This window comes from Neophocaena asiaeorientalis, unplaced genomic scaffold, assembly GCF_003031525.2.
Source record: "Neophocaena asiaeorientalis asiaeorientalis breed wild unplaced genomic scaffold, Neophocaena_asiaeorientalis_V1.1 scaffold177, whole genome shotgun sequence".
Lineage (NCBI taxonomy): Eukaryota > Metazoa > Chordata > Mammalia > Artiodactyla > Phocoenidae > Neophocaena > Neophocaena asiaeorientalis.
Window position 1 is genome coordinate 9313160 of NW_020172779.1, and position 25897 is coordinate 9339056.

General features: G+C 39.8%; 1 protein-coding gene across 1 annotated transcript in view; it reads left to right on the forward strand.

Annotated features, from left to right (window-relative positions):
• NSMCE2 (NSE2 SUMO ligase component of SMC5/6 complex) overlaps positions 1–25897 on the forward strand; it is a 225997-nt gene that overhangs the window by 7088 nt on the left and 193012 nt on the right. The window contains exon 2 of the mRNA XM_024741044.1: positions 128–298. Coding sequence (XP_024596812.1) covers positions 142–298 — 157 coding nt within the window. The 5' untranslated portion in view covers positions 128–141. The remainder of the gene's footprint in view (positions 1–127; positions 299–25897) is intronic.

Genomic DNA, 25897 nt, shown 5'->3' on the forward strand with positions numbered 1-25897 from the left:
TGTAGATAATTGTGTAGCACTTGTGGGATATTGGATACATTCATATGGATGTTTATAGTGGTTCTGTTTTCCTATGCAGTTATTATTCTTATTCATAAATTTTGTTTCATTGTGTTTGAAAACTTAGGTAATAATTTCAAGATGCCAGGGCGTTCCACTTCAAGTTCAGGTTCAGCTGGTTTTATATCCTTCAGTGGTGTAGAATCTGCACTCTCCTCCTTGAAGAACTTCCAGTCCTGCGTCAGCTCTGGAATGGACACGGCTTCTAGTGTTGCTTTGGATCTTGTGGAAACTCAGAGTAAGTAATAATTAAAATTTATTTCTTTGTGTCTATTTTGATGTAACCCTGAGTGGTGGCATTGCTCTAGGGATGCAAGATACTGCTCACCTTTTGGGTAACCTTGGGACAATCATTTAATCCCTCTGGGCATCTGTTTTCTCATCTTCTCTTACATACCACATAGTGATGTACTGCGGATAAGATGAGATTGACTCATTCATATGTGTTCAGACCCCCATGAGCCACTAGAGACTGCACTAGAAATTTATGGGCTGAAACATGAAGGTATCTGACCTCAAGGAACATACAATCAAAAGTATGTGACATTTGTGGGACTTCCCTGGTGGCGCAGTGGTTAAGAATCCGCCTGCCAATGTGGGAGACATGGGTTCGATCCCTGGTCCAGGAAGATTCCACATGCTGCTGAGCAACTAAGCCTGTGCTTCACAACTACTAAGCCTGCACTCTAGAGCCTGTGAGCCACAACTACTGAGCCCACACACCGCAACTGCTGAAGCCTGAGTGCCTAGAGTGCATGCTCCGCAACAAGAGAAGCCACCGCAATGAGAAGCCCGCGCACTGCAACGAAGAGTAGCCCCTGCTCGCCGCAACTAGAGAAAGCCTGCGTCTAGCAACAAAGACCCAACACAGCCAAAAAAAGAAAAGGATGTGACATTTGTGAACTGTACAGTATACAGCATTATGATAGTTATTTTCCAGTAATTTAACTATATTTTGTTCATGCTTAATTACTCAGTAGACAGACTAAGCCGATGCTAGGGGTACTGGTAAAGGAAGGCCTCTACAAAAGATGAGAAAAGTTCAGTCTTGCTGCGCTTGACCACAATTTTTTGATGAGAAGATCTAGAAAGATGTTATTTGTTTGTTTGGGTTAAATTTGTTTTTATTTTATATTAAATATGGAAGCAGGGGAGCAACATAATCTTTTTGTTTTTCTTTTAATATCACTGTTTTTCAGCAATTTGATTGTGATGTGCCTTGGTGTGATTTTCTTTGTTTATTCTGCCTGGTGTTCTTCGAGCTTTATAGATTTGTAGGCTTACAGTTTTGATCAAATTTGGAAAAAAATTCTGCTGCTATTTCTCTTCCCTCTCTTCTCCTTCTGGGGCTCCAATTACATGTATGTTAGGCTGCTTGGTAATGTCTCATAAGTCACTGAGGCTCTGGTGATTTTTTTCAAGTCTTTTTTTCTCTCTGACTTTAGTATGAATAGTTTCTTTTGCTGTGTCTTCAAGTTCATTAGTCCTGTCTTCTCAAGTGTCTAATTGACTAAATCTATCCAGGGAATTTTTAATTTCAGAGACTGTATTTTTCAGCTCTAGAAGACATGAAAAAGAATTAAATGGAATCTTATTTCTCTCCTCATTATGCTCATGTTTTCCTCTGTATGCTTGAGCACATGGAGCGTATTTATAATAGCTACTTTAATATCCTTGTCTGCTAATTCTGGCATCTCTGTTGCCACTTGTGTGTATTATGTTGTTGAGTTTGGGGATTTTGTCATCTTCTTTTAAAGAGTATTGACCTTTGTTTTGGTTGGCAGCTAAGTAATTTGTGGATTAGGCTGATCCATCCCAGGCTTGTTGTTAAACTTCCTTAGGGCAGGTCTAGTGTAGCTTTACTTTAGGGCTAATTTAGCCTTGTTACAAAACTTGCTCTTTCTGGAGTCTCTTTTGATTGCCCAGAGAGTTCAGCGAAAAAGCTCTACTCTGCTGGATGGAATTTGAATGTCTTCCAGTCCTGCGTAAATTCTGGGAATTGTTCACTTCACAGCTCCCAGCAGTTGTTCCTCAGCAGCTTAGGATTCAGCATCAGACTCAAGGGCATCTCTGTGCAGATCCCTCACGGGCTTTCCCTGCATGCCCCCTTCTGTCTTGCAAAACCCTGCTACTCATCCTCGCTGAACTCCAGTCTCTGTCTTCTCAGTCCTTTAAGACTGCTGTGCTCCTCTTGGATTCCTCTTCCGTTTTGCAAGCAAGAGGGCAATTGGAGGACTTACCTCACTTGTTTTCCTTTTCGCAGGCATCCCAGTTCTGCTCTGCCTATTGTCCCACTGCCTGAAAGCAGTTGCTTCATATATTTTGTCCAGCCTTATAGTCACTCATGGCAGAAAGGCCAGTTCCATACTAGATATTCATTCACAGCTGGCAGCAGAAGTCACCCATCATCTTTAGTGGGTGGCCTCTAAAGGTCTTACCCCTGTCCAGCCTGATTTGTAGTCTCTTTTTGATGGTGATAGATATTCGGCTTTGGTAGGTAGTCCTGGGCAAACTCATAATAAGATCTTAAATCATAAGAGAGAAGGGCTGGTACGTAACCTCCTGGAGGATTGTAGTCAGTGTTTTTCAGGATTTGCTTTGAAGGCTTCTTAGTATGTTTGATACCGAGTTCATTTTTGTTTGTTTTTGTTTTATTTTTTTAAAATAAGAAGTATATTTTGATGCAAAATGCAGCATCTGTTTCATTTAAAAAGAAATATAAGCATCATGTTTTGAAAGATTCATGCTCTAAAGCAGGGATTGGCAAAGTTTTTCCATGAGGGGTCAGATAGCAAATGTTTTCAGTTTTGTGGGCCATGTGGTCTCTGTTGCAGCTCCTCTGTTGCAGGTCTGACAATTATTATAAAAATAGTTTTGACCCTGTGGACCTTGTGGAAGGGTCTTGGGGACCATATCCTGAGAACTGCTTATGAACCTGAATTGGAGTGCTTATGAGCAGGACTTTGGTGACAGGAGAAACTCCCTACGGAGAGGATGCCTAGGGTGACCCCCACTGGAGTAATAGAACAAGAGCTTGTTAGGAGAGCAGTTTTCACCTGACACCCGACTGAGGTGCCGTCTGAGGACCCAGAGAGTAGAAAAATACCTGGTATTTAAGTAAATTTGAAAGTAACTCAGCCTCTAACAGTAAATGAAAGACTTTTAGGAGACAGAGCCAATATTGCTACTTAATTGCAGGACTTGGAATCAGCCTGATACGGTCTCTAGTCCCAGTTCCAGCTTTAGTTCTATAATTTGCTCAAAGATAGGTAATTTCTTTGAACTTCTAATTTTTTATCTGTGAAATAGAGATAAAAATGCCCATTTTATAAGGTTGTTGGAGTTAAATAAGATACTATATGCAAAGTGCTCTTAGCATAGTGTTTATTCAATAACTATCAAAAAGTATAGCCAGCAATTAGAAATTTAAGGGTCAGAGCTTAGAAGAAGGACCTGTGATGTGAAGAGGGGAGCAAAGGTGGATGAGTTTGGAGTCTATTTAAGGCTTTTGGTTTGTGTGCAGCTAAATCAGTAATTCATGTTAGCCAGCATTACAATGATTAATAAAGGTTTCTTCCTTCAGGTTGTTTACAGTTTAGCTGGGAAGCAAGACATATACATGCTGTTCAAACATTAAGTGAACACTGAGGGCCTAAACATTGAACATTAAGGTCCTGAAAGAAGTTAGGACTTTATTATTGGATGGTTTAAAGTAGAGGAGGAATGTGGCAAGATCCAGGTCTAGAAAGATAACCTCATGGCAATACTGAGGATGCTTTGGAGGATGGAGATACCTCAAGTAGCTAATGAAGTTATTTCAGTAGCTCAGGTGGAAAAAGTAAGTTCAACTAAGATATCATAGTTGAGGTGAAGAGGATTCGATTTGTGTGCTTTGTGTCTTATATTATGCCCCTACATTGTGATATAGGCAGGATAGGGTAATGTAAGAGTGCAGAGCTTTGTGTACAGAATGCCTGGGTTCTTGTCCCAGCTCCATCACTTATTATTTTTGTGTCCTTGGACAAGTTTTGTAACCTCTGTTTTAGATTTCTGATTTGTAAATGGCATTATTGTGGGGAATAAATGAGATAATGCTTACAAATTACATAGAGCAGTCATTAATACTTAATAAGTGCTCAGTAAATGTTAGCTATCATTTAGTCATTTGGTTTGCATTTGAGTTGACTATTTTCTTGGGCAATAGTCCATGGACTGGGAGAAATTAAAGTGCAGAAGAGCAAGTGGGAAAGTCCATCAACTATCTTCAGAGCAGAAATATTCCCTTTTCTTCTTAGCCTTATAAGATTAGACACACTTTCTGTTGACCTTTCGGGTTGCCCAGTTTCATCACAAATTAGAATGAATTTTGACAAAATAGGTGGTAACAATCACTTGGGGATCATTTTCTCACTTTGCACCACAATTCTCTTGTCACTATATTATTAAATTATTGGTGGAGGGGATTCCTGCTGCCGAGAACTTAAAAAAAAGATGTGTTTCGTTTTGTTTCCTGTTGGTTGCATATTCCTATACAGGTGCTGGTCCCTATTCAACTTTCTAGCATATTTGAAATTATCACCTTTCCTCGTGTTACGTTACAGCATATGGTGTCTGGGCAATTAGACTTTTGCTGCCACCCTATCTATTAGTTTTTCTCTAAATTTATTGGTATTCTAGTAATTCTTTATTTGAACTAACTGGGAAATGAAATTTGTTACGTTAGGAGATTTTTCAGATAACCGGAGCTTACTTTTCAGATTTTAAAGTTTATTATGTACTTTTCTGTCTTCTTAAGCAGAATGTACTGATCTAATTTATCAGAGCTGTAGGTATCAACATCATCTTTAAGCAACTGAATTTTCATAAGCCCTTTAAGTTTAGTCAAGTAAATTTGAGGAATGGCCCTTCCCTAAAATGTTAGTGTACCTCAGGGTTGCATCCTCTCGTCCTGCCTTCAGATGGCCTTCAGAGGTTTGGTTAACATTCTGCGATTCCATGGAAAATGTATGTGCCTGAGGATTGACAGTTCTTATCAGATTCTTGCTGAATATTTGTGAGGAACGTTTGGAAGAAAAGAGTAAAAGGATGTATATTTAAATTGCCCAAGGGTCCAGTAGATGAGAAGACTGTTGGAGAGCTTCTGGATTTTACTCTCTATATTGCTTTTCTTTCTGTGACTTGCTGAAAGAAACAGAGCAGAGAGACTTCAGTTATTATGGTCAGGCAGGTAATTGGATGTTTGTTGAACTATTCTGAGGTACGGTGATGATAATGATGGCCATAATGATCAAAAGATGATAATAGCTTGATTGGCTACACACGTCAAATGTGTGCAGGCACTGCGCTGTTTTCACAAGTGATTTCTCACTTGGTCCTAACTAATCCTTCAAAGTAAGGACTGTTGTTATCCCCACTGGGTACATGAGCCACTGAGGCTTAGCGAAGTTAAGTGCTCTCCAAAGGTCACACAGTTACGAAGTAAGTGGTGGGAGTTGAGATTTGAGCATAAGGGACTTGATTGCAGTTTCTGCCCGTAACCATTACACTTTATTGAAAATTGATTGTGTTCGTCTAATGGCATTTGCGGCAATTGGATAATATTGAAATAACATTTAGTGGTATTTAGCTCAGAAAATTTTGGTTATTTTGTTGAGGTTAACATTATCTGATTTTTCTTTTTTGTCCCTCTTCTTCTTCCTTTCCTTCTCCCTTTTGAATTCCGAAATGAGGTTGCATGCTTTTTCTTAAACAGCCCATCAGCTTTTGTCCTGTTCTGCTAGTGAAGTTCTCAATGACTTCCCTTGGACACTCACGCGTTCCCTGGACTTTAGTGTCTTCTACTTGTAAAGGCAGAGTTGAGTCTGGTCATGGAAGGAAGAAGCTGGGAACTTTTGGGGTCATTGTACTGACCCTAGTCTGTCTATTAATGGACTTGTAATGTTAGGAAAATCAGTTCCTTTTTGGTTAAGTGATGGCTGTCAGGTGTCCTCTCCATTGCAGCCAGTTGCAGTCCTGACTGATAGAAGTGATACAGTGAATTGATTGAATGATAGTCTGTTCTTTCATGTATCCAGAATTTGTATTCTCATTAAGAATCATCATCTTTTTAAACCCGATTCCTTTTTTTCTCACCTTGGTCTCCACCTAGGCAATAAACAGAGCTTTCACTTTGTGACAGTTACTTTAGAGTTAATGATGAACAAAAAACAGCCATCAGAGTTAAAAATTACATAGCCTTAGAAATTTGTGCTTCTCATGAATAACTGAACTTTCAGATTTGCAAACCTTAAGCATTCAGTTCAGTGCATACTTCTGAATCTGGATGCTTTGGTGGGTAATATTCTAGTTTTTCCCCTGATATAAGGCATTCTAAAAATCTAAGAATTTGAGGGATAGAGAGAAAAAGAAAATTATGAACACCCATAACCCTATCACCCATCACCTAATTTTATGAAAAAGGAGTAATTATTTTACTTAAATCTTTTATGTTAAATTTATTTTGAAAATTACTTAATGGTTTGAGAAGCCAGCACATACTGACCTCACATTCTTAAGACTTCTTTTCTTAGGAAGATCTACATTATGGATTTTCATTATGCTGTAATAAATTTCTCCATCTAGAGAACTGCTTCTTATAGCCAGGACTCTAGTTAAAGTGGGAAGGTTTCTTTTTGGCCTTGCTCTTATACTTTATTCCATAATTATGTTATTGAGTAGAAGCAGTAATTGGAAAAAAGTAGTAATAGTGGGGTGGTGGCCACAAAGACAATAAAAATAACCATAAGAAGCCAATGTTTGTATTTCTTATATAGCTTTTAAAGCTGGAGTCAATTATAAAAGCAAAATGTTATTATAACTTAAATGAAGGCCATTGAAAATTATGGTATCTGTAGTGTTAAAAGTATAAAGGCATTGCCTACAGAGTGGTAAAAATCCAGCTCTCTCAAAAAGCTCAGTTGTTTTGCCTATATCTTCATATTTCCCAGATGTAAGGAAAAACTGCACTGTTTCTACTCTGCTACTCACAGTGCTTGTGACACTTCTAGCTCCACTTCCCACTCCAAGCAATTCTCCAATTCTCCAATTCTCCAACTGGGTGTCCTACAATTCAATTCAATTCTGATACTATTTACCTGGAGTTAGTGTCAGATCTCACAGGTTAAGCGCTCAGTCCCATAAGACTGCCCCCACTGCCATTGGGTTCTATAATTTGCTAGAGCAGCTCACAGAGCTCAGGGAAACAGTTTATCTACTAGATTACGGATTTATTATAAAAAGCTACATCACAGGAAGAGCCAGATGGAAGAGATGCAAAGGGCAAGGTAAGTGGGAAGGGGCACGAGCTTCCATGCCCTCTCCAAGCTTGCCTCGCTGCCAGCACCTCCATGTGTTCACCGACCTGGAAGCTCTCTGAACCCTGCCCTTTTGGGTTTTTATGGAGGCGTCATTCAGTACCCACGCACGCGCAATTAAATCATTGGCCACTAGTGATTGAGTCGATCTCCAGCCCTCTAATCATGTGGTTGGTTTCCATGGCAACCAGCCCCCATCTTGAGGCTATCCAGATAACCCCTAGCCACCAGTCATCTCATTAGAATACAAAAAGACTTTTATCACTTTGATGATTCCAAGGGCTTTAGGGGCAGAGACCAAATATATATTTCTTCCTATTATGTCACACCAGGACTGTGTGTGTTTGTTCATTGTAGTGGCATCTTTGTAGACTCTACAGTTAATCAAGTGAAAAGAACTTGTGATGAAATACATTTTTGGAGAGGATTGAAATATGCTAATAAAAAGAATCACAGGGAAAATTTTGACAACGATGTATATATTAGGGCAGTGCAATAAAGTGAGAAAACAGCCTTGTAACATCTATTAAGGCCCACAAAAAGATTTACCAGAATGAAATTTCCTGTTCCTTTTCCTCAATCCCTCTTCTTTGTCATCAGCAGTATTCATATTGATAATCCATTAATGCCATTTTGAGGCTGAAAGGAACCTTAGCGGTTAGGTGATCTCTGATGCTTTTACTCACTGGTTCTTACTTCAGGGAATGGGAGCTTTTCAGAATGAGTGAGGTTTGTCAGCCTCTAGGGTTGGGCAGAGAATAGGAATGAGGAAGTGGGGGTGTGTGACAGCCCTCCATTCTGCTCCCTTACTGGTTATGAGAACAAAATGAGTACATTCCCTCTCTTCTTAACATTAATAAAATTTAGACTTGCTTTCAGATTGTGCTCAGGAAGTTGCCTGTGAGCACATGATCTGAAAATCTGAGCATGTGTTTTGTCTGGCACAATTAGGTCCTTGAAATTTAGAAGGGCAACATGTCCTCTTCTCAGAATCTAACTCTTTGCCCTGCTTGATTTTTCTCCCTACTACTTAACGTCACCCCACCTTCTCACATACTATATCATTGGTATAGTTATTTGGTTTGTTGCCTGTCTGCCCTGTGCGTAAGCACCATGACTGCAGGGATTTTTGCCAGGTGCCTCTAATTCCCCCGCCCTCTCCCCTGCTGTTGCCTCTATCAGCACTTGGTATATAGAAGGCACTCAAGAGTGAATGAATATATTTAAAACCTAGTAGGAAAATTAATATAAAAATTTCCTCTAATTGAGTATCTAGCTCATTTATATATGCACACAGGTTCATATCCGTGGATCCATATATCCACTCCATCCCTGTGTAGACCCCATCTATATAGCCGTATATGCATAGTGTATATACAGTAGTGGGTGGTTTTGCCCTCAGGGCACCTTTGGCAACGTCTGGAGACATTTCAGGTTGTCACAACTTAGAGGCTCGTGGTGAGTGTGCTACTGGTCTCTACCAGCCTCTAGGTGTTTAGGTGTTGCTAAATATCTTACAATGCATTGGACAGCCCCTGGGCAACATCCAGCCTAAAATGTCAGCAGTGCTGAGGCAGAGGAACTGTGATATACACATATGCACATATTCATTAACTCTGGTAAAAGGAAAATATTGTTTTTCACCCAGAGAGGTTTTGAAATTTGCCTAGTAGAAAGCATAGGCAATATTAGGGGTTCTTTAGGTAAATAATACCTGAACTTTTATTGTATGTACTGCTTGCTGGAAGTTAGGGATTTTTCCCTGTTTTCAGAGGTTCTTCATGTTCTCCTTTTTATATTTCTTTTTTGTGTTTATTGTATTTCCCTGTCTGGTCTGTAAGGTCCTTGAGGGTAGGATTCATCTATAGTCATCCTCATACCCCACCTTCAGAGCCTGGCAGAGGGCTTTATACATTTTAGGTCGTCTGCAAATGCTTATTGATGTATCAGTCAATCAATCAATCAAGTAATTAAGGAATTTGGGTGTTGGGTTGAAGCAGCCATAGTAGGAGAATTAACCCCACTCACAGAAATGGGCAAATGCCACAAATGAAGCTGTTCTCATCAACTGGAGAGCTGGACTTTCAGGTTACCAGCATGCCACGGGGCATTTCTCACATTGGAACATATTTGCATTTGGTAGGTACGGTTGGTAAAAAGACTCCAAAGGTCACAAAGCCTGAATGCTGGGGGAACTTCAAGGTCAGCCTTTTTCCTCAGCTGGTGAGATTCCTGGTACTGTTGACTTGTGTCTTCGAAATATGTGTGAGATGTTGCTATTAAATGTATCACTACCATAATTGTATTGTTTAGTCTTGACCTGGGAACATGCCTCACCTTTTGATGTAAGCGTTTCTCAAAGTGTTGAAGTGGGTGAGGAAAAGAGAGCCGCCAGAGCTGACTATAGGCAGATACTATTAAATAAAGGTGCGTGCGGTGAAAATCACTGAAAGACGTAGCTGTATCCTCATTCTACAGATGGGAAAATGAGGCTCACTGAATTGAAGTAACTTACCATAGGGCACACACCGAAGTGGCAGCCAGGGAGTTTGAATTTGAAACCAGTTTGGCCTGATTTCAGCCCCTTGACCTAGATTAATCTGGCGCCCCTTTCTCTTTCTGATGGCCCTCAGTTGATGGCAGTAATCCTTTCTAGCTGTTAGTGATGTGAGAGGCATTTTTTGGGTATATTTTCTCTACTTCTTAGTATATTTTCTCTACTTCTTATTGCAATTATATGAGGTTTTACATCTTTTTTTACAAATGAGAAAATTTTAAATCCATCTTAAGATTAATTAGTGAACAGTTGAGCATTTGAACTGGCTAAGTAGTACGGCACTTAGCCCCGTATGGTGGCTCAACACAGATTCGTCTTTGCAACGATAGTGACAACGAGGAAAGTTCTTTGTAAAAAATCAGTTCCAAGACTTTTTTTCTCGTGTTTAAAAAATTATTATTATTTACATTTTGCTTTTGACCCATCTTTCTGTGACATATTTTTATGAACTCACTTGTGGGTAGAGGGAAGGTTTGAAGAGAAAAAGGAAAGAAGAGTTTTGTCAGAAACTCATCCTATTGTGGGCATTTGCTCTTAAAATGTTAGAATTAAATAGTTGGTCTCTGTGGATATCTAAATTTATATCTTGAAAGGACAAAATCAAAATTAATAGAGCAAGTCTTTGAAATTTCTTTATATTTTATGCCGCCGATATTAATGTCTGTGATGTTACCTGTCATATTGGAGGCTTGGTTTTGCATGGTTAGCCTCTCAGAGTTGATTTTTTTCTGTTAACTGGTAAGTTTGCCGTTTAAGCCATGGAGTAAGGGATGGTATATACTTAAATGTGACTGTGTGGACCAGTGGCCATACGGGGCATATATCTCATGACCCAGTTTTCTTACTTCAAGCATATAACTTTTTAATCTTGAATAAATAGATATTTATTAAAAGGGTTTTTTTGGGCTTCCCTGGTGGTGCAGTGGTTGAGAGTCCACCTGCCGATGCAGGGGACGTGGGTTCGAACCCTGGTCCGGGAAGATCCCACGTGCCGTGGAGCGGCTGGGCCCGTGAGCCATGGCCGCTGAGCCTGTGCCTCCGGAGCCTGTGCTCCGCAACGGGAGAGGCCACAACAGTGAGAGGCCTGCAAACATCTAGGTGCATTATGGGACTTCTCTTACTCAACCTCAGTTTAAGTTATTTAAAGTAACCAAGTTCTCCTCTAAGACCTAAATAGAAAATAAAGTTTAGCAAGGAATCAAGAGAAAGGTTTTTCTCTTTTCTCTTGATTACTTTATAACGTAGGTGCACAGGAATCATTAGGGTAGGTGACTCAGTTTAAAGATCACTAGTGTTCTACCTCCTTGGCTTTTCATGTGTTCCCCCTTTTCAGGTGAGCCCCCTTAAGATGCCATAACCTGATATCCTGATACCAATAAATGCCTTTTCTTTGTTTCACAGGGCTTTTGCTTTTTTATTGTATTTTTGTTTTGTTAATGTGTTTGGTCTTTAGAAATTAGAAATTGAGCACTTTTGTTCATTGATGAACCTAAGTTTTTAAAACTTTACACTTAATTTTTGTGTAAGGACTGATTAATCCAGTGGTTCTTAAACATGGGAGGGAACCACTTAGAGGGCTTGTTGAAACAGATTGCCGGGCCCCACTGCTAAAGTTCCAGTAGATCTAGAATGAGGCCAAAAATTTGCACTTCTAATGAGTTCTCTGGTGATGCTGATGCTACTGGTTCAGGGACCACACTTTGAGAACCCTGGTCTAATCGTTATTTCCCCTTTGACAGGAGAAACCTATGCCACTAGGTGGCACCAAAACACTTCTCATGAGGTAGCCATTGGCGCCTTACTGATCTGTGTGTGTTGATTGCGGGGGTTCAGGATTGTGTAAGAAGTACAATCACTAAATTATTGGAATCTAGTAGCTTGGAGCCTGAATTATTCCATATATCTCAAAATACAAAAATTGTGCTGTTTCTATCAGACCAGAAAAACTGTAGGGCTATTAGGATCACAACATTTTAAGATCAGCTCTTCCAGGAATGAGGACTAGACCGCTCATTTCCACTAGCTTTATTTCTAGTTATCACGGTTACTCAGTTCATTTACCAGCAATAGATGCAGGCCCTGTCACAAAATAGAAAGGTACATCTCATATTTATTATTTATTATTCTGAGTTAGTGATCTTGATTTTTGTTGTTGATAACATTTAAAAACCACTTTAAATTCTATCAGTGGGCCAAATGTATGGGGCACAATTTGGGGATATTAAAAAGTGTGAAATGTATTTTCCTCTCCTATTGACTTCCTTAGTCAGAAAGTTGAGTGGTTTCCTTTTTGAGAGCTACGGAGAGGAAAGTTTGAGCTGTTGTTGGCCTCACCTCACCTCACCTCACCTCCCCTCACCTCCCCTCCCCTCCCCTCCCCTCCTGTTGCGGTGCACTCTCACTCCGTGAATTTCCAACTCTTCCAACACCTCCAGATTTTCTTTCTTCCCCAGACTGTAAAAACCTGAAGGTTGGCTTGGTTTCTGCACATGATGGAATGTGTGGAAATAATTGCTTGCTGTACTCTCCTGTTTGCTAAGCTCCCATCCACACTGGGATGTCCCTTTTTGAAATAGTAAATGAGTCATATTTTAGTTTTTAAAACAGAATACGTATAGTACCTAAATACTGCCTGGGTTTTCCTAGATGCTTGCGAATAATATTTGTGTTGATTCTATTTTTTCTTTTTCATTTCTTTTCTTTTTTTTTTTTTTAAACCTTTGGAGCAGAGGCATGAGTTAGGTTTCAGTGACCTAATAGGTATGAAAATGACTATTACAGGAAAAACCGAAGTGGAGTCACTCGATCAGATTTTAAAATTAGACTAGCACTTTATCATATATCTTTGATCATTGAAAAGAATTAAGACTAGTTTAATTCTAGGCAAAGATGACAATTCATGGCAGAAGTAGAACAGGCTTTAGGATCGTTTTTGAAACATTAGATCCTTTTTAAAAGAAATAAAAGTTTGTCTTTCCCTAAGCAGAAAGGAACTTTTAGTAGGTTGGTGATTAACAGGTGAAACCAATGTGATTATTCTAGAGAAGATTTTTTTATTACCCAGACCTATTTCTCCCTCTTTCTGTACTTCACACCTGAAATTAATTGTGTGTTCTGGGGGCTTCCCTGGTGGTGCAGTGGTTGAGAGTCCGCCTGCCAAAGCAGGGGACCCGGGTTTGTGCCCCGGTCCGGGAAGATCCCACATGCCGCGGAGCCTGCACGTCCGGAGCCTGTGTTCTGCAATGTGAGAGGCCACAACAGTGAGAGGCCCAATTTGTATGTAGCAGCACTGTCCAGTAAAACTATAATGTGAGCATGCGTAATTTAAAATTTTCCACTATCCTCATTACAAAAGGTAAGAAAAAAGAAGAGGAATTAATTTTAGTAATATATTATTTAATGTGTCTAAAATATTACCTCGACTTGTAATCGTTATGAAAATTGAGTTATTTTTATACTTACATTCTTTTCTCAGTCCGGACTAGCCTCATTTCATATGCTTAATAGCTACACGTGGGAAATGGCAGAGGGCGTTTCACTTTTCAGTGACTATCAGAGGAGGGCAAAAAATTGTAATGGTAGTTAGATCATTTAGTTTTGCAGCTTTTTAGCAGTTTTGGTGAATATTCACATTGAAACATTGAGCCAGTTGGTAAAACAAGATAATACTATCTATTGATTTCTTTTCCTTTTTTTTTTTTGTACTTGTCAGTCCTTTACCGCTGGCATGATTGGTATTTTAGGTTTTTCCCAAAATTGTTTAACCCCCTTAAAATCACTTACTTCTCCAGATCCTATTAATATTTGCCTCTTTTTGAAATGTCGCATCCTAATTTGACTCCATACCTACAGTACTTCCATATTTTGTAACTGATGTGGTAAATTAGTTTCTTGCTAGTGTTGAGCAAGCTAGAGAGGCTAAGCCTCTTAACTTCAGCCAGAATATACTGGTTGCTGTAATCAATTAGGCCTGTCAGCAGTTGACCTTGGAAATGCTAATTTGCTTATCCCTGGGTTCTGCTTCAGGTACTGCCTTTCCCTCTGTGGGTGGGAGTTATGAACCCAGTTTGGAGAAGAACTAGAGGCCCTTGGGGCAAGCTCCAAACGGATGTGCTTCTTGCTTCACTTTTGCATATGACCAAGTTGCAGGAGGCATTCCTTGCATGAATTTCTTTGAAGACCTTTTAAAGAAACGCCTAGACAGAAGTTGAGAGGAAGCTTCATTGACATTTGGGTCTATCCTTCCCCTGCATTCTAGCACCATCTGCCATAATGAAGTTGATTAAAAATGAATCCATTACTATTTCATTATATCCCTTGATGGGATTTTACTTATGATAAGTAACCTAGCTTTCTTTTTAATCCCTCCCAGTTAATTGTTCCATTTTTTATGGCTAAATAATATTCCACTCTTTGGATATACCACATTTTGTATATGCATTCATCAGTTAATAGACACTGGATTGTTACTGTTAATAAATTATTATTTGGATGTTATTAAGAAATGCTACTCTGAACATTTGTGTACAAATTGGAATCTCACTGTGGTTTTGATTTGCATTTCCCTAATGGACAGTGATGTGAAGCTTCTTTTCATGTGCTTACTGGACATTTGTGTATCTTCTTTGGAGAAATGTCTATTCAGATCCTTTGCCCATTTTCGAATTGAGTTATTTCTGTTTCTATTTTTGAGTTATAAGAGTCTTTATATATTCTAGATACAAGTCCATTATCAAATATATGATTTGTAATTTTTTCCCCTTCTGTGAGTTGTCTTTTTACTTTCTTGATAGTGTTCTTTGAAGCATAGAAGGTTTTTATTTGAGGAAGTCCAGTCATCTGTTTTCCCTTTGTTCCCCATGTTTTTGGTGTCATACGTAAGAATCCATTGCCAAATCTAATGTCATGCAAATTTATTCCTAGGAGTTTTATAGCTCTAGCTATTATATTTAGATCATTTTGAATTAATTTTGTATATGGTTTGAGTAAGTGGTCCAATTTCATTCTTTTGCATGTGGCTATGCAGTTGTCCCAGCACCATTCCTTCCCCAATGAATAGTCTTGGTACCTCCTTGTTGATAATCAGATGACCATTGACACACAAGTTTATTTTTGCACTCTCCATTAATTTTATTGCATTGATAGAATTCTGTATGCCTATCCTTATGCCTGTACCACACTGTCTTGTAGCTGTTGCTTTGTAGTAAGTTTTGAAGTTGAGAAGTGTAGTCCTCCAACTTTGCTCTTCTTTTTAAAAATTGTTTTGGGTCTTTGGGGTCTCTTGTAATTCTATATGAATTTTAGGATCAGCCTGTCAGTTTCTAAAAAGAAGCCAGCTGGGATTCTGATGAGATTGCATTTATTTAGATCTTATTTAAGTTCTTTCAACAATGTTTTCAGAATATTAGTTGTACATTTCTTCTGTTAATTTATTCTAAAACATTTTATTCTTTTTGATGCAATTGTAAATGGAATTATTTTCTTAATTTCATTCTCATATTCATTGCAAGTGTATAAAATCGAGCTTGTATCCTGCAACGTTGCTGAACTCATGTGTGCGTGTGTGTGTGCGTATGTATTTTTTTTAGTGGATTCCTTAGGATTTTCTTTATGCAAGGTCACGTCATCTGTGAATAGAGATAGTTTTATTTTTTCCTTTCCAATCTATTTGCTTTTTATTTCTTTTTCTTGCCTGGCACTAGAACCTGCAGTAAGTTATTTACTCAATACTGAATACAAGTGGCAGGAACAGACATCCTTATCTTGTTCCTAATCTTAGGGCAAAAGAAAAGTCTTTCATCATTAAGTGTAATGTTCTCTGGAGGACTCCCTTCCTCCTGCAGTGTCCTGGCAGCACCCTCTATTGAGAAAGCTTAACATTATGCTCACTGTAAGGAGAAATGCTTAAAGCAATTTCATTCATTATCACAGAGCATGTATAAAAAGATAAATTTTGAGCTGAGAGGCAATAAATTGATTAACTGGCACAGCACACAAATAAGCAAGTGGAATAAAGCTTTAAAAGGGCTGTGATAGAAACCTGTGTGCAGGAATCAATGGGGGCATCATGGAGTTAATAGTAGATTCTAGCTGAGGACCTTTAGGAGAAATTTCATGCCAAAGATGATGACCAAAAGATGAATAGTGTCTCCTATAGAATGGGAGAGGGTATCTCTGAGGAAAGCAAAGGTGAGAAGTAGTCCAAAGAACTTGGTATCAAGATCTGTGAAGGATCTGGGGTTTTTACCCTACATGGACGCTATCAAGTTAGCCTGCCACAGTTTCGTGGATGCTGGCGGAAGACAGGAGACGCCTAGGTAAGAGACAAAGGCCTTTCTTGTACATCAAGCCATGTGAGTATTACGGTCCTGTAGGTTCACTCCCCATCCGAGTCCTTACAGGGGTGGTATGGAAGAGCCCAGGGCGATACTGTGGTGGGCTTGGGTTGGAGCTGAGGAACCTTGAGCTTGGGGAACCCAGATTTTTATAATGGGCAGTAAACCTGCCTGACTTTTGCTCTGGAGGAAGACATTATCTTTATTACACTGCCCTCTGCTTTGGAGGGAGACGCTATCTAGTCTTCCAAAGCTTTGTTCATTATGCAAACATCCTTGAAAAGATAGGCTGGAACAAAAGGGCAGTGCATGCTTCTGCAAGATGTTCAGAGATGTGTGAGACCCGTGAAGAATTGTTTCCCAATGCCTGGCAGATTCAGGGAGATGCAAGTAGTTCAGATTGAAGATTATCTTCAGTTTGGGCCTTTCTAAGATTTTTACCACCATGTGTTATAGCTTTAGTACTGTCACATCGAGAAGATGTCGTACATCTCACAATATAGTAATAAGGCCTTGGTTACTGCCAGGTTCCTTTCTTCTTTCCCTTTTTTCCCTAATGGACAGCAAAATACTTTGGTTGGCCAGGCAGAATAATTTAGGACTTTAAGGACCAGTTCTGGAATCAAGTAAACTGGGTTCAGACTTGGCTATGCTAGTTAATAACATAGTGACTTTAGGTTTTGGTTTCCTCATCTGTAAAATAGGGGATAATATTGTAAAATAGGAACTAATATCTAATGAATGTTTAATTGTGTGACGACAAACATCTCCCTTATTCCCACCTTATTTAGGGTTGATGTGAGAATTGAATAATGTGTTTAAAGTGCTCTCCACTATGCTTGGCACGTAACACTCACATTTTATTGGTCAATTACCTTTTTTTATTAAACACATACTATTATTTTTATTTATTTATTTATTACTATCAGCTGTAGTTTTTATTCAGTCTCCAAAGAGTCCAAAGAGCTATTTTTATTAGATCTTTTTTTTTTTAATTGAGGTATAGTTGATTTACAATGTTGTATTAGTTTGGGGTCAATTACTTTTTGACCAATACAAATAACAACGCAAAAATGTGTTTTTTTGTAGTTATTTGGGCCCTTTGCAGAGTAGAAAGGTGGATCCTTTGGAGCTCTTGGTTGAGAATTAGTATTGTATAAAATTAGTATTGTACAAATTTAATAATGTACAAATAGCCCTGAGTTAAAAATGCAAGTTCTGGTATCTACTAGCTGTGTAAGTTTGAACCAGTTACTTCACTTCTTTGTGTGTGTAAAATATGGCCAATATCTCCTTTTCCTAGTTCAAAACAGTTTATATGCTTTGTCATATGCCGGATCTACTTCTCACCTTGGCTGGTCAGCCTGTAAACACGTACTTCAACTATAAAGAGAATAAGTGAAAAAATGACTTTAAAGTATATACCTTCCTATTGGGATGGAGAATAGCACTGAGAGTGTGTGTTGAGTGAGGACCAAGTGTGTTTGTGAGGGGGAGGGGGAGAGGGAGTATGGGCATTACCTTCTTAGTAGGAAAGAAGTGACATCTGTGATGGTTTCGGAAGCAGAAATGTGTTCTAGTTTCAGAAAAATTAGTATGGGATTTAATTTCAAGCAAAAAGGATCAGAGCTCCTTTGGGACAGACTAAAATAGACATTTAAACCAGTTACAAAGAAAGATTATGTAAACTGTTACATAGAGGATGCAGTTTTTGTTAGTGCCCTCTACTCTCTTAGAATGGAGACTTCCAGAGTCCTTAGGTAGTTTTGGAGTTTGTTGAATTTGAAAGAATTGCCCTATATCTGCCTTATCTTTCCAAAGAGCACTATGCACTTGTGTTTAGATACTTACTAATTGGGAAGCGAAATACCAACACTAGTCCGGTAACGAATCCTACCAGATTCACATATCAAATTCCTATAATACCCAGAAGGCTTCTTATAGACCCAGAGGGCTGTCAGAGATTACCATGCAGGTCTAAGAGATGTTTCACATGCTCAACTGTGAAGCACTTTCTTTTCTTTATTGTTTTATTTTTTGGTTAACTGATTGTATGTTCCATTAATTTACCTCTCATTCAGGTATTTAATGAATGTTTGCATTTTCACTCCAATGATATTGTTTTTGCTTCTCATCCTTACCATTCTTGGCAATATCACCGGTGGGGGAACCTCTCAAAACATAAGCAAGGGCTTCCCTGGTGGCGCAGTGGTTGAGAGTCCGCCTGCCGATGCAGGGGACACAGGTTCGTGCCCCGGTCCGGGAGGATCCCACGTGCCACGGAGCGGCTGGGCCCGTGAGCCATGGCCGCTGAGCCTGCGTGTCCGGAGCCTGTGCTCCGCAACGGGAGAGGCCACGACAGTGAGAGGCCTGCGTACCGCAAAAAAACAAAAAACAAAAAAAAAACCCATAATCAAAATCCTTCACATAATCTGTCCCTCACATTTTAGTACAGTTATAGCACAAGTGGAGCAGATGACTGCCATGTGAATAGGGATTTTAATATACTTTTGTTCTATATTTAATGCTTTTAATTGGTCGCAATTGAGCACCATGGGAGTAGATTTCTCAAAAGAACCTTCAAAAAATACATTTGCCCAGATTTGAATTATCAGTTAGAGTTTAACAGGTGACTGATTTAACTTCTCTTTTTCATTAAGAGTACATTTTAACTCTGGATCTGGAAAAGAAATGAGGTTTTAAGAGATAGGACAGGCACTCATACATGTATTAGAGATACTGAGTATTTCTCATGTGCTGTATAACTACTCTCCAATGATGGCCCCCAGCAAGTCTTCCCATCCTTGTGATTGCATGCTCTTCCTCCTGTCAAGAGATGGAGCTTACTGGGGTAATTTGTTAAGGAGCAAGAGATGAAATTGGTACCAGGAGTAGAGTTTAAACCCACGTTGGCATATGCCCTTATTGCTGTAAAACAAACTACCTTGAAACTTAATGTGTTAAAACTGTAAACTTTCTTTTGTTACTGTCTCATGATTCAGTGGGTTGACTGAACTGGGCTGGGAGGTTCTTCCGCTCCATGTGAGGTCAGTTAAGATGGCAGCCATTTGGGGGCTTCACTGGGTTAGAATTTGCAAGGTGGCTCCCTTACACAGCTGGCAGTTGGTGCTGACTGTTGGCTGGATGCTCAACTGGAGTTATTGACCAGAGCCCTAGGATTCTCCTTCACGTAGCCTCTCCACATGGTTTGGGTTTCTTCCAGCACAGTAGCTGTTCCCAGGGGAAGGAAAAGGAAGCTGCCAGACTTGTTAAGATGTGGGCTCAGAAGTTCCAGAACCTCACTTCTACTGTGTCTAATCAGTCAAAACAGTCACAGGACCAGCCTCAATTTATGGATAGAGAAAATAAACTCTACATCTCAGTTAGGGGGGAGCGTTCATGTGAGGGCCGAAAGGATTAATACTTCCTGTGCTAGGTGTTGCCAATATAGCAGTGACTAAAATAGACCTGGCATTTGTGTACTGAGCAGAGGCTGGAGAGAATAGGAGAGGGCTGCAACAGGGGTAGAAGGCTCTCATAAGTCAAATTAAAGAGTTTGGACTTTTATCTTTCGGGCAGTGAGAAGCTGTTAAAAAGTTTTTAAAATCGGAATAAGGTAATTTGTATTTTGCATTAATTCTCTGGCTATAATGTGGGAAATGGCTTCCTAGGAATGAGCCTAGAGGTAGACCAACCAGTCAGGAGGCTGTTGGGGTCCCAGGCATTAGATAGTAGTGACTTGATGAAATTCAGTGATCTACTGAATATGGAGATTAAGGGAAGGGAAGGAGTCAACAATGATACTCAAATTTCTGACTGAAGTATCCCCGTTAAGAAAGGCCCGGTTTGGGCTTCCCTGGTGGCGCAGTAATTGAGAGTCTGCCTGCCGATGCAGGGGACACGGGTTCGTGCCCCGGTCCGGGAAGATCCCACATGCCGCGGAGCGGCTGGGCCCATGAGCCATGGCCGCTGAGCCTGCGTGTCCGGAACCTGTTGCTCCACAACGGGAGAGGCCACAACAGTGAGAGGCCTGCATACCGCAAAAAAGAAAAGAAAAGAAAGGCCCAGTTTTCTAGCCTGGTGGCCATTATTTTGCTATTGCTGTGGGAACAACTTACCACAAACTTAGTGGCTTAAAACAACACAAATGTATTATCTTACAGAGCTGGAGGTTAGAAGTCTGCAATGGGTCTCCCTGGGCTAAAATCCAGCTGTCAGAAGGGCTGTGTTCCTTTGCGGAGGCTGTAGGGCAGAGTCATTTTCTCGTCTCTCTCAGTTTCTAGAGGCTGTTCATACTCCTTCCATCTTCCAGGTCAGCAATGGCCAGTCAGGTCTTTCTCATCCCGCATCACTGTGACATTGACTCTCCTGCTTTTCTCTTTCACTAATAGAGACCCCTGTGATTATATTAGGTGCACGCAGAGTAACCCAAGATAATGTATCTCCCCATCTCAAGGTCAGTTGATAAGTAACCTTAATTCTCTCTTTGCACGTAACATACATACTGACAGGTTCTGGGGATTAGGAAATGGACATCTTTGGGGGGCTGTTATTCTGCCTCTGACAAATGGGAACTGGAAGACAAATTTTTGGGGGGAAATGAAGTCAGTTTTAGACATGTCTCCCGAGTAGAGATGACCAATAAGCAGTTGGTCTTTGAGTTCAAAGTAAAGGTAGGGTTTGGAAATAGCCTACATGTGGGATTTGAAGCTGTGAAATATATATTTGTTTCTGAGAATATGTTAACTGAAAAGAGGGCCTGGGCCAGCATTCTGGGGGGGTTGGTGCGGACAGATGAGATTGAGGAGGAGCTACTGGAGGGTTAGGAGCAAATCTAGCAGGATTTGGTTTCAAGGAGCTTGTTGTATCTTTGCCTGGAAAGGATCCTTAAACATCTTTTTTAACCTACTTCTATTACAGATCAGGAAACTGAGGCCCAGAGAGATGAAATAACATGTCTAAGATAGTTGAACTAGTTGACAGATTTGCTTCTTGATTCCTGCTTCAGTTTGTTTGCCACACTGCAACCTGAGTCTGTTTAATCTTTTTATTTTGAAGATGGTGTTGAGAAAAGATTCTGCCTGTGTGTGTGTGTATGTGTTTCGTTGGGATTCTGAATACCAAGAGAGAAAGTTGCAGTAATAATGTTATCTAGCTAATGCCTTAATTATATGCAAGTAAATTCTTTATACCAAATAACAGTTACGAATTATTTTTTTAATCATGTAGACTTTTCTAAGTGTAGCTTCACCTCTTTGGGCAGTCTCTCTTTCACCTCATTTTGTGTGTACGTGCTTGCTCTCTCTAAATAAACTTTTTATTTTGGAATAATTTTAGGTTTACGAAAAGTTGCAGATAGCGCAGAGAGTTCCCATATACACTCACCCAGGTCTCCCAGTTGTTAAGATCTTACATTCCCATGGTACGTTTGTCAAAACTAAGAAACAACATTGGTACATTACTATTGACTAAACCAAATAGGAAATTCCAGACTTTGTGGATTTCACTAATGTCTTTTTTCAAGACATTGTCCAGGATCCAGTCCTGGCTATCATATTGCATTTACTCACCATTTGCATTTAGTCACCATCTCCTTAGTCTTCTTCATCTGTTTCTTTTTTTCATTTTTTCTTGGTTTTTATAACCTTGACAATTTTGAGGAATCCTGGTTAGATTTTCTGTAGAATGTCCCTCAATTTGGGTTTGTCATGATTAGATCTGGGTTATGTGTTTTTGGCAAGAAGACCACAGAAGTCTAGTGCCCTTCTCATCACATGATACCGGGGGATACATGTCATCAACATGATTTACTGGTGATACTGACCTTCATCACCTGGCCCCAGGAGTGTTTATCAGGTTTCTTTACTGCAAAGTTACTTTTCTTTTTTCTCCTTCTACATACTGTTTTTTGGAAGCAAGTCTAACTCCACCCACACTCAAGCGGGGAGAGTTAAGCTCCACCTCCTAGAGGGACAAATAGCAACATAAATTATTTGGAATTCTTTTATAAAGAATTGTATTCTCCCTGTCCCAGCCCCCAAATCAGCTGTTTCTCCAAGGAGTTCTGGTTCCTTATATCGGAAAATGGTATTTAGAAACTAAGATCTGGGCTCTGGGTGTGCTTGTTGCTACCAGAATGTCACTGCTTCTAGGTCCTTTCAGCAGCAGAGTTAGGAAGTATATGTATGGATACTAACACGTGTACACACATAACTGTCATTATTTCTGTATCTATCCATCTGCATTTATATTAAGGTAACCATGTGTTCAAACTGACGTCTTCAACTCTAACCTAGTACCACGTGCTTAAATTGTAGTAGTATTCTTCCCTTGTTTATCTGTAACTTCCTTCTTCAATGTTAAGAGATCTGGTTCCCACTACCCACCATCCGTTTACTTATTTGTTTACCCCAATATACATGTAAAGCAGTTTCAGAATTATTAACCCATACCTCCATGATGGACAGCTTCATCAGCTAGCATACAATGCTTATGTATAGTTCTTCTTGTCTTTAGTATTAACAGTTTTCAGTCAAAACACCATTCAAGGTTACTTGGGTCAGCTCCTTTTTCCCCCCACTTCCTTCAGTGAGCTTATTGTGTCAAACATTTGTAATACAGTTAAATTCCTTTGTCATAGTCTACGTTCCATCCCAGGATGCTTCTGATCCCTGATTGTTGCTTTCTTGTTGTTCTTGTTGTTTTTGTATGCATTAAGGTTTTGTGAGTTAAATTCATATAGGTTTTGACACTGCAGTCTCTGTCTGAAAATGTGTGCTATACTGAAGACATGTTTGCTGACAGCAGTATTGGAAGTGTTATTCTGAGACCAGGGCTATGAATGAGACCGTAGTCATGTTTGTAGGTCAGCATCCAGGGTTAATGAATCTACCATGTTCAGAGGTCAGGAATAGCCTGTATATCAGGAGCCATCAGTAGTCACAGGTTTGGAGGTGGTGGGGTTTAGAGGATTAGGCAGATCTCAAATACAAGGTAAAGAGTTATGTTATGTCATTGAATCAGGACACAGATATTGGAACTTAAAGTGATGGCAAATGGAATCTACATGAAAGGACCATATTAGCTGTATGTGGTACACAGCCAACAGGAGCAGCACTGTGGTAGCTGCCGTGAGTTCTGAAATGGAAAGAATGCTTGGAGATTTTAAGTACTTGAAGGGAAACATTCTTTCTCTTTGAAACCCATACAGAAATGTTTCTCAAACTGTAGTCCTCAGCAGCCTGTCTTAGAAACAGCTGGGATGCTTATTTAAAATTGCAGAATTGGAGCTTCTGAAAGCAGAGCACAGGAGTCTGTATTTTAAAAAAGCATCCCAAGCAATTCTGATACATCCTGAAGTTTGAGAACCTCTCCTCCTGTAGTGAGGGTGAGATGCCTTGCACAAAGTAGCTGTATACTTGTGTTTACAAAGTGAATTGCAATGAGTTCTCATGCCTTCTGAGCAGAGAGCCAACTTCGCAAGTAATGTTAATACAAATATCTAAGGCTTATTGAGTGTTCATTCTGTGCTAAGTGCTTTCAGAAGATTAGCTCATTTAAGTTGTATGGAGAAGATACTATTACTATCCTCTTAACAGAAGATTGATAAAATTAAGGTTTAGGAAGTTTGAATAACCTCCTCAAGATGACAAATAATTCTTAAGTGGTAGATTCAGAATTCATACCCAGGCATTCTGCCTCCAGAGTCCATGTTGTTAATGATGTTTGAAATCTCTGCTTTTAGGAGTTCATGCCAGCCATCCCTGTAGTTTCAGAGATAAATTAACCCATCTAAGAAAGAATAAGAGACTGTTAAAGTCACACTACCATTTTGGTGCTTCAACAACTAAAAGTTTGCATGTGTTCATATTTTACTGTTCATATTCAGTGTTAGAGTTATATTCCTGAATCCTGAGAAGAGGCATGTATCCTAAAACAATTTTAAAACTGTTTAAAAATACTTAAAATAATTTGACAGTGTCACATGAATGTAAAAGTACAGTACATAGAGGATAAGAGTAAGATCACAGATGTATAGATTCTTAGACCTGAAATGGACCTTAAGGTCATCAACTCTCTCTTATAGTGAGGGAACTGAGACCCAGAAAGATGAAGTTATTAACTCAAAGTCTCTGAGCAAATTATTGACAGCCCCAGTTGTCCTGATTCAGTTCAAGACCATCTCCACTTTCATTCTGTTTCTTGAGTATCTTTATGAAACAATTAAAAATTTTATAACTAGGATTATTTTTCAAGTCCATTCCATTTAGATGAACCTAATTAAAAGTTGCACAGGTGTTCACTGGGGGTGACAATTCGTGGCTGAAATTAGAAGCAAATCTTGTAAATTTGCAAGGAATGTTGGATGCAGTTGCAAAAATAGATATGAATAAATGACTGTGATATTTAAGTAGAAAAGTTTTTTTTTTTTTTTTTTTGCGGTACGCAGGCCCCTCACCGCCGTGGCCTTTCCCGCCGCGGAGCACAGGCTCCGGACGCGCAGGCCCAGCGGCCATGGCTCACGGGCCCAGCCGCTCCGCGGCACGCGGGATCCCCCCAGACCGGGGCACGAGCCCGCGTGCCCTGCATCGGCAGGCAGACTCTCAACCACTGCGCCACCAGGGAAGCCCGAAAAGTTTGTTTTAAAACGAAGGCTTTTGTAGAATGCATTATTTATGGGATCTTACATTCAGTTCTAGTCTTCTAGCTTAATAAAGGGCCAAAAATAATTCAGGAGTATAAAAATAGGAAAACAGCTGGCTGAGTTATAGATTTGTTGAAAACATGGATTTGAAGTAACATTTCCTTTTTTGTCTTAAAAATTCTTTGAATTCAGAAAGAATCTCAGAGAAAAGCAATTTATCATTTTAACTTTAAAACAGGGCTTCCCTGGTGGCGCAGTGGTTGAGAGTCCGCCTGCCGATGCAAGGGACACAGGTTCATGCCCCAGTCCAGGAGGATCCCACATGCCACGGAGCGGCTGGGCCCGTGGGCCATGGCCACTGGGCCTGCGCGTCTGGAGCCTGTGCTCCGCAACGGGAGAGGCCGCGGCAGTGAGAGGCCCGCGTACCGCAAAAAACAAAACAAAACAAAACAAAAAAACGTTAGAACGATGCATCTCAAATTTTACCAGGCTTCAGCATCACCTGGAGGGCTTGTTAAAAATACAGATTGCTGGTCCCCTCCTCAGAGTTTCCAATTCAGTTGTCTGGTGTCAGACCTGAGAGTTTGCATTTCTGACAAGTTCCGGGGAGATGTTGATGCTGATGTCAGGCAACCACTCTTTGAGAACTCTGAAGTCAAGAAAATGATTTACAATAAAAAGCAGTCATACTCCGGTGAGGTAATTACAGACTGGAAGCTGGTCTCTTCGGTATCTAAGTTACATAAAAGATTTCTGTTGATTCATGTTTCTATATTTTACTAGTAAAACCGTAACGATGACACTGAGAGACATTATAATGTTATGAGGTCCCTTCTGAGTCACTATGATAAAATTAAATTGTATTAAATGTGGTTTAAATTATATGGTTAAAGGTACTTTTTTGGTAATATAGTTGTCTGAAAATTAGGAATCTGTGTGTGGAGTATAT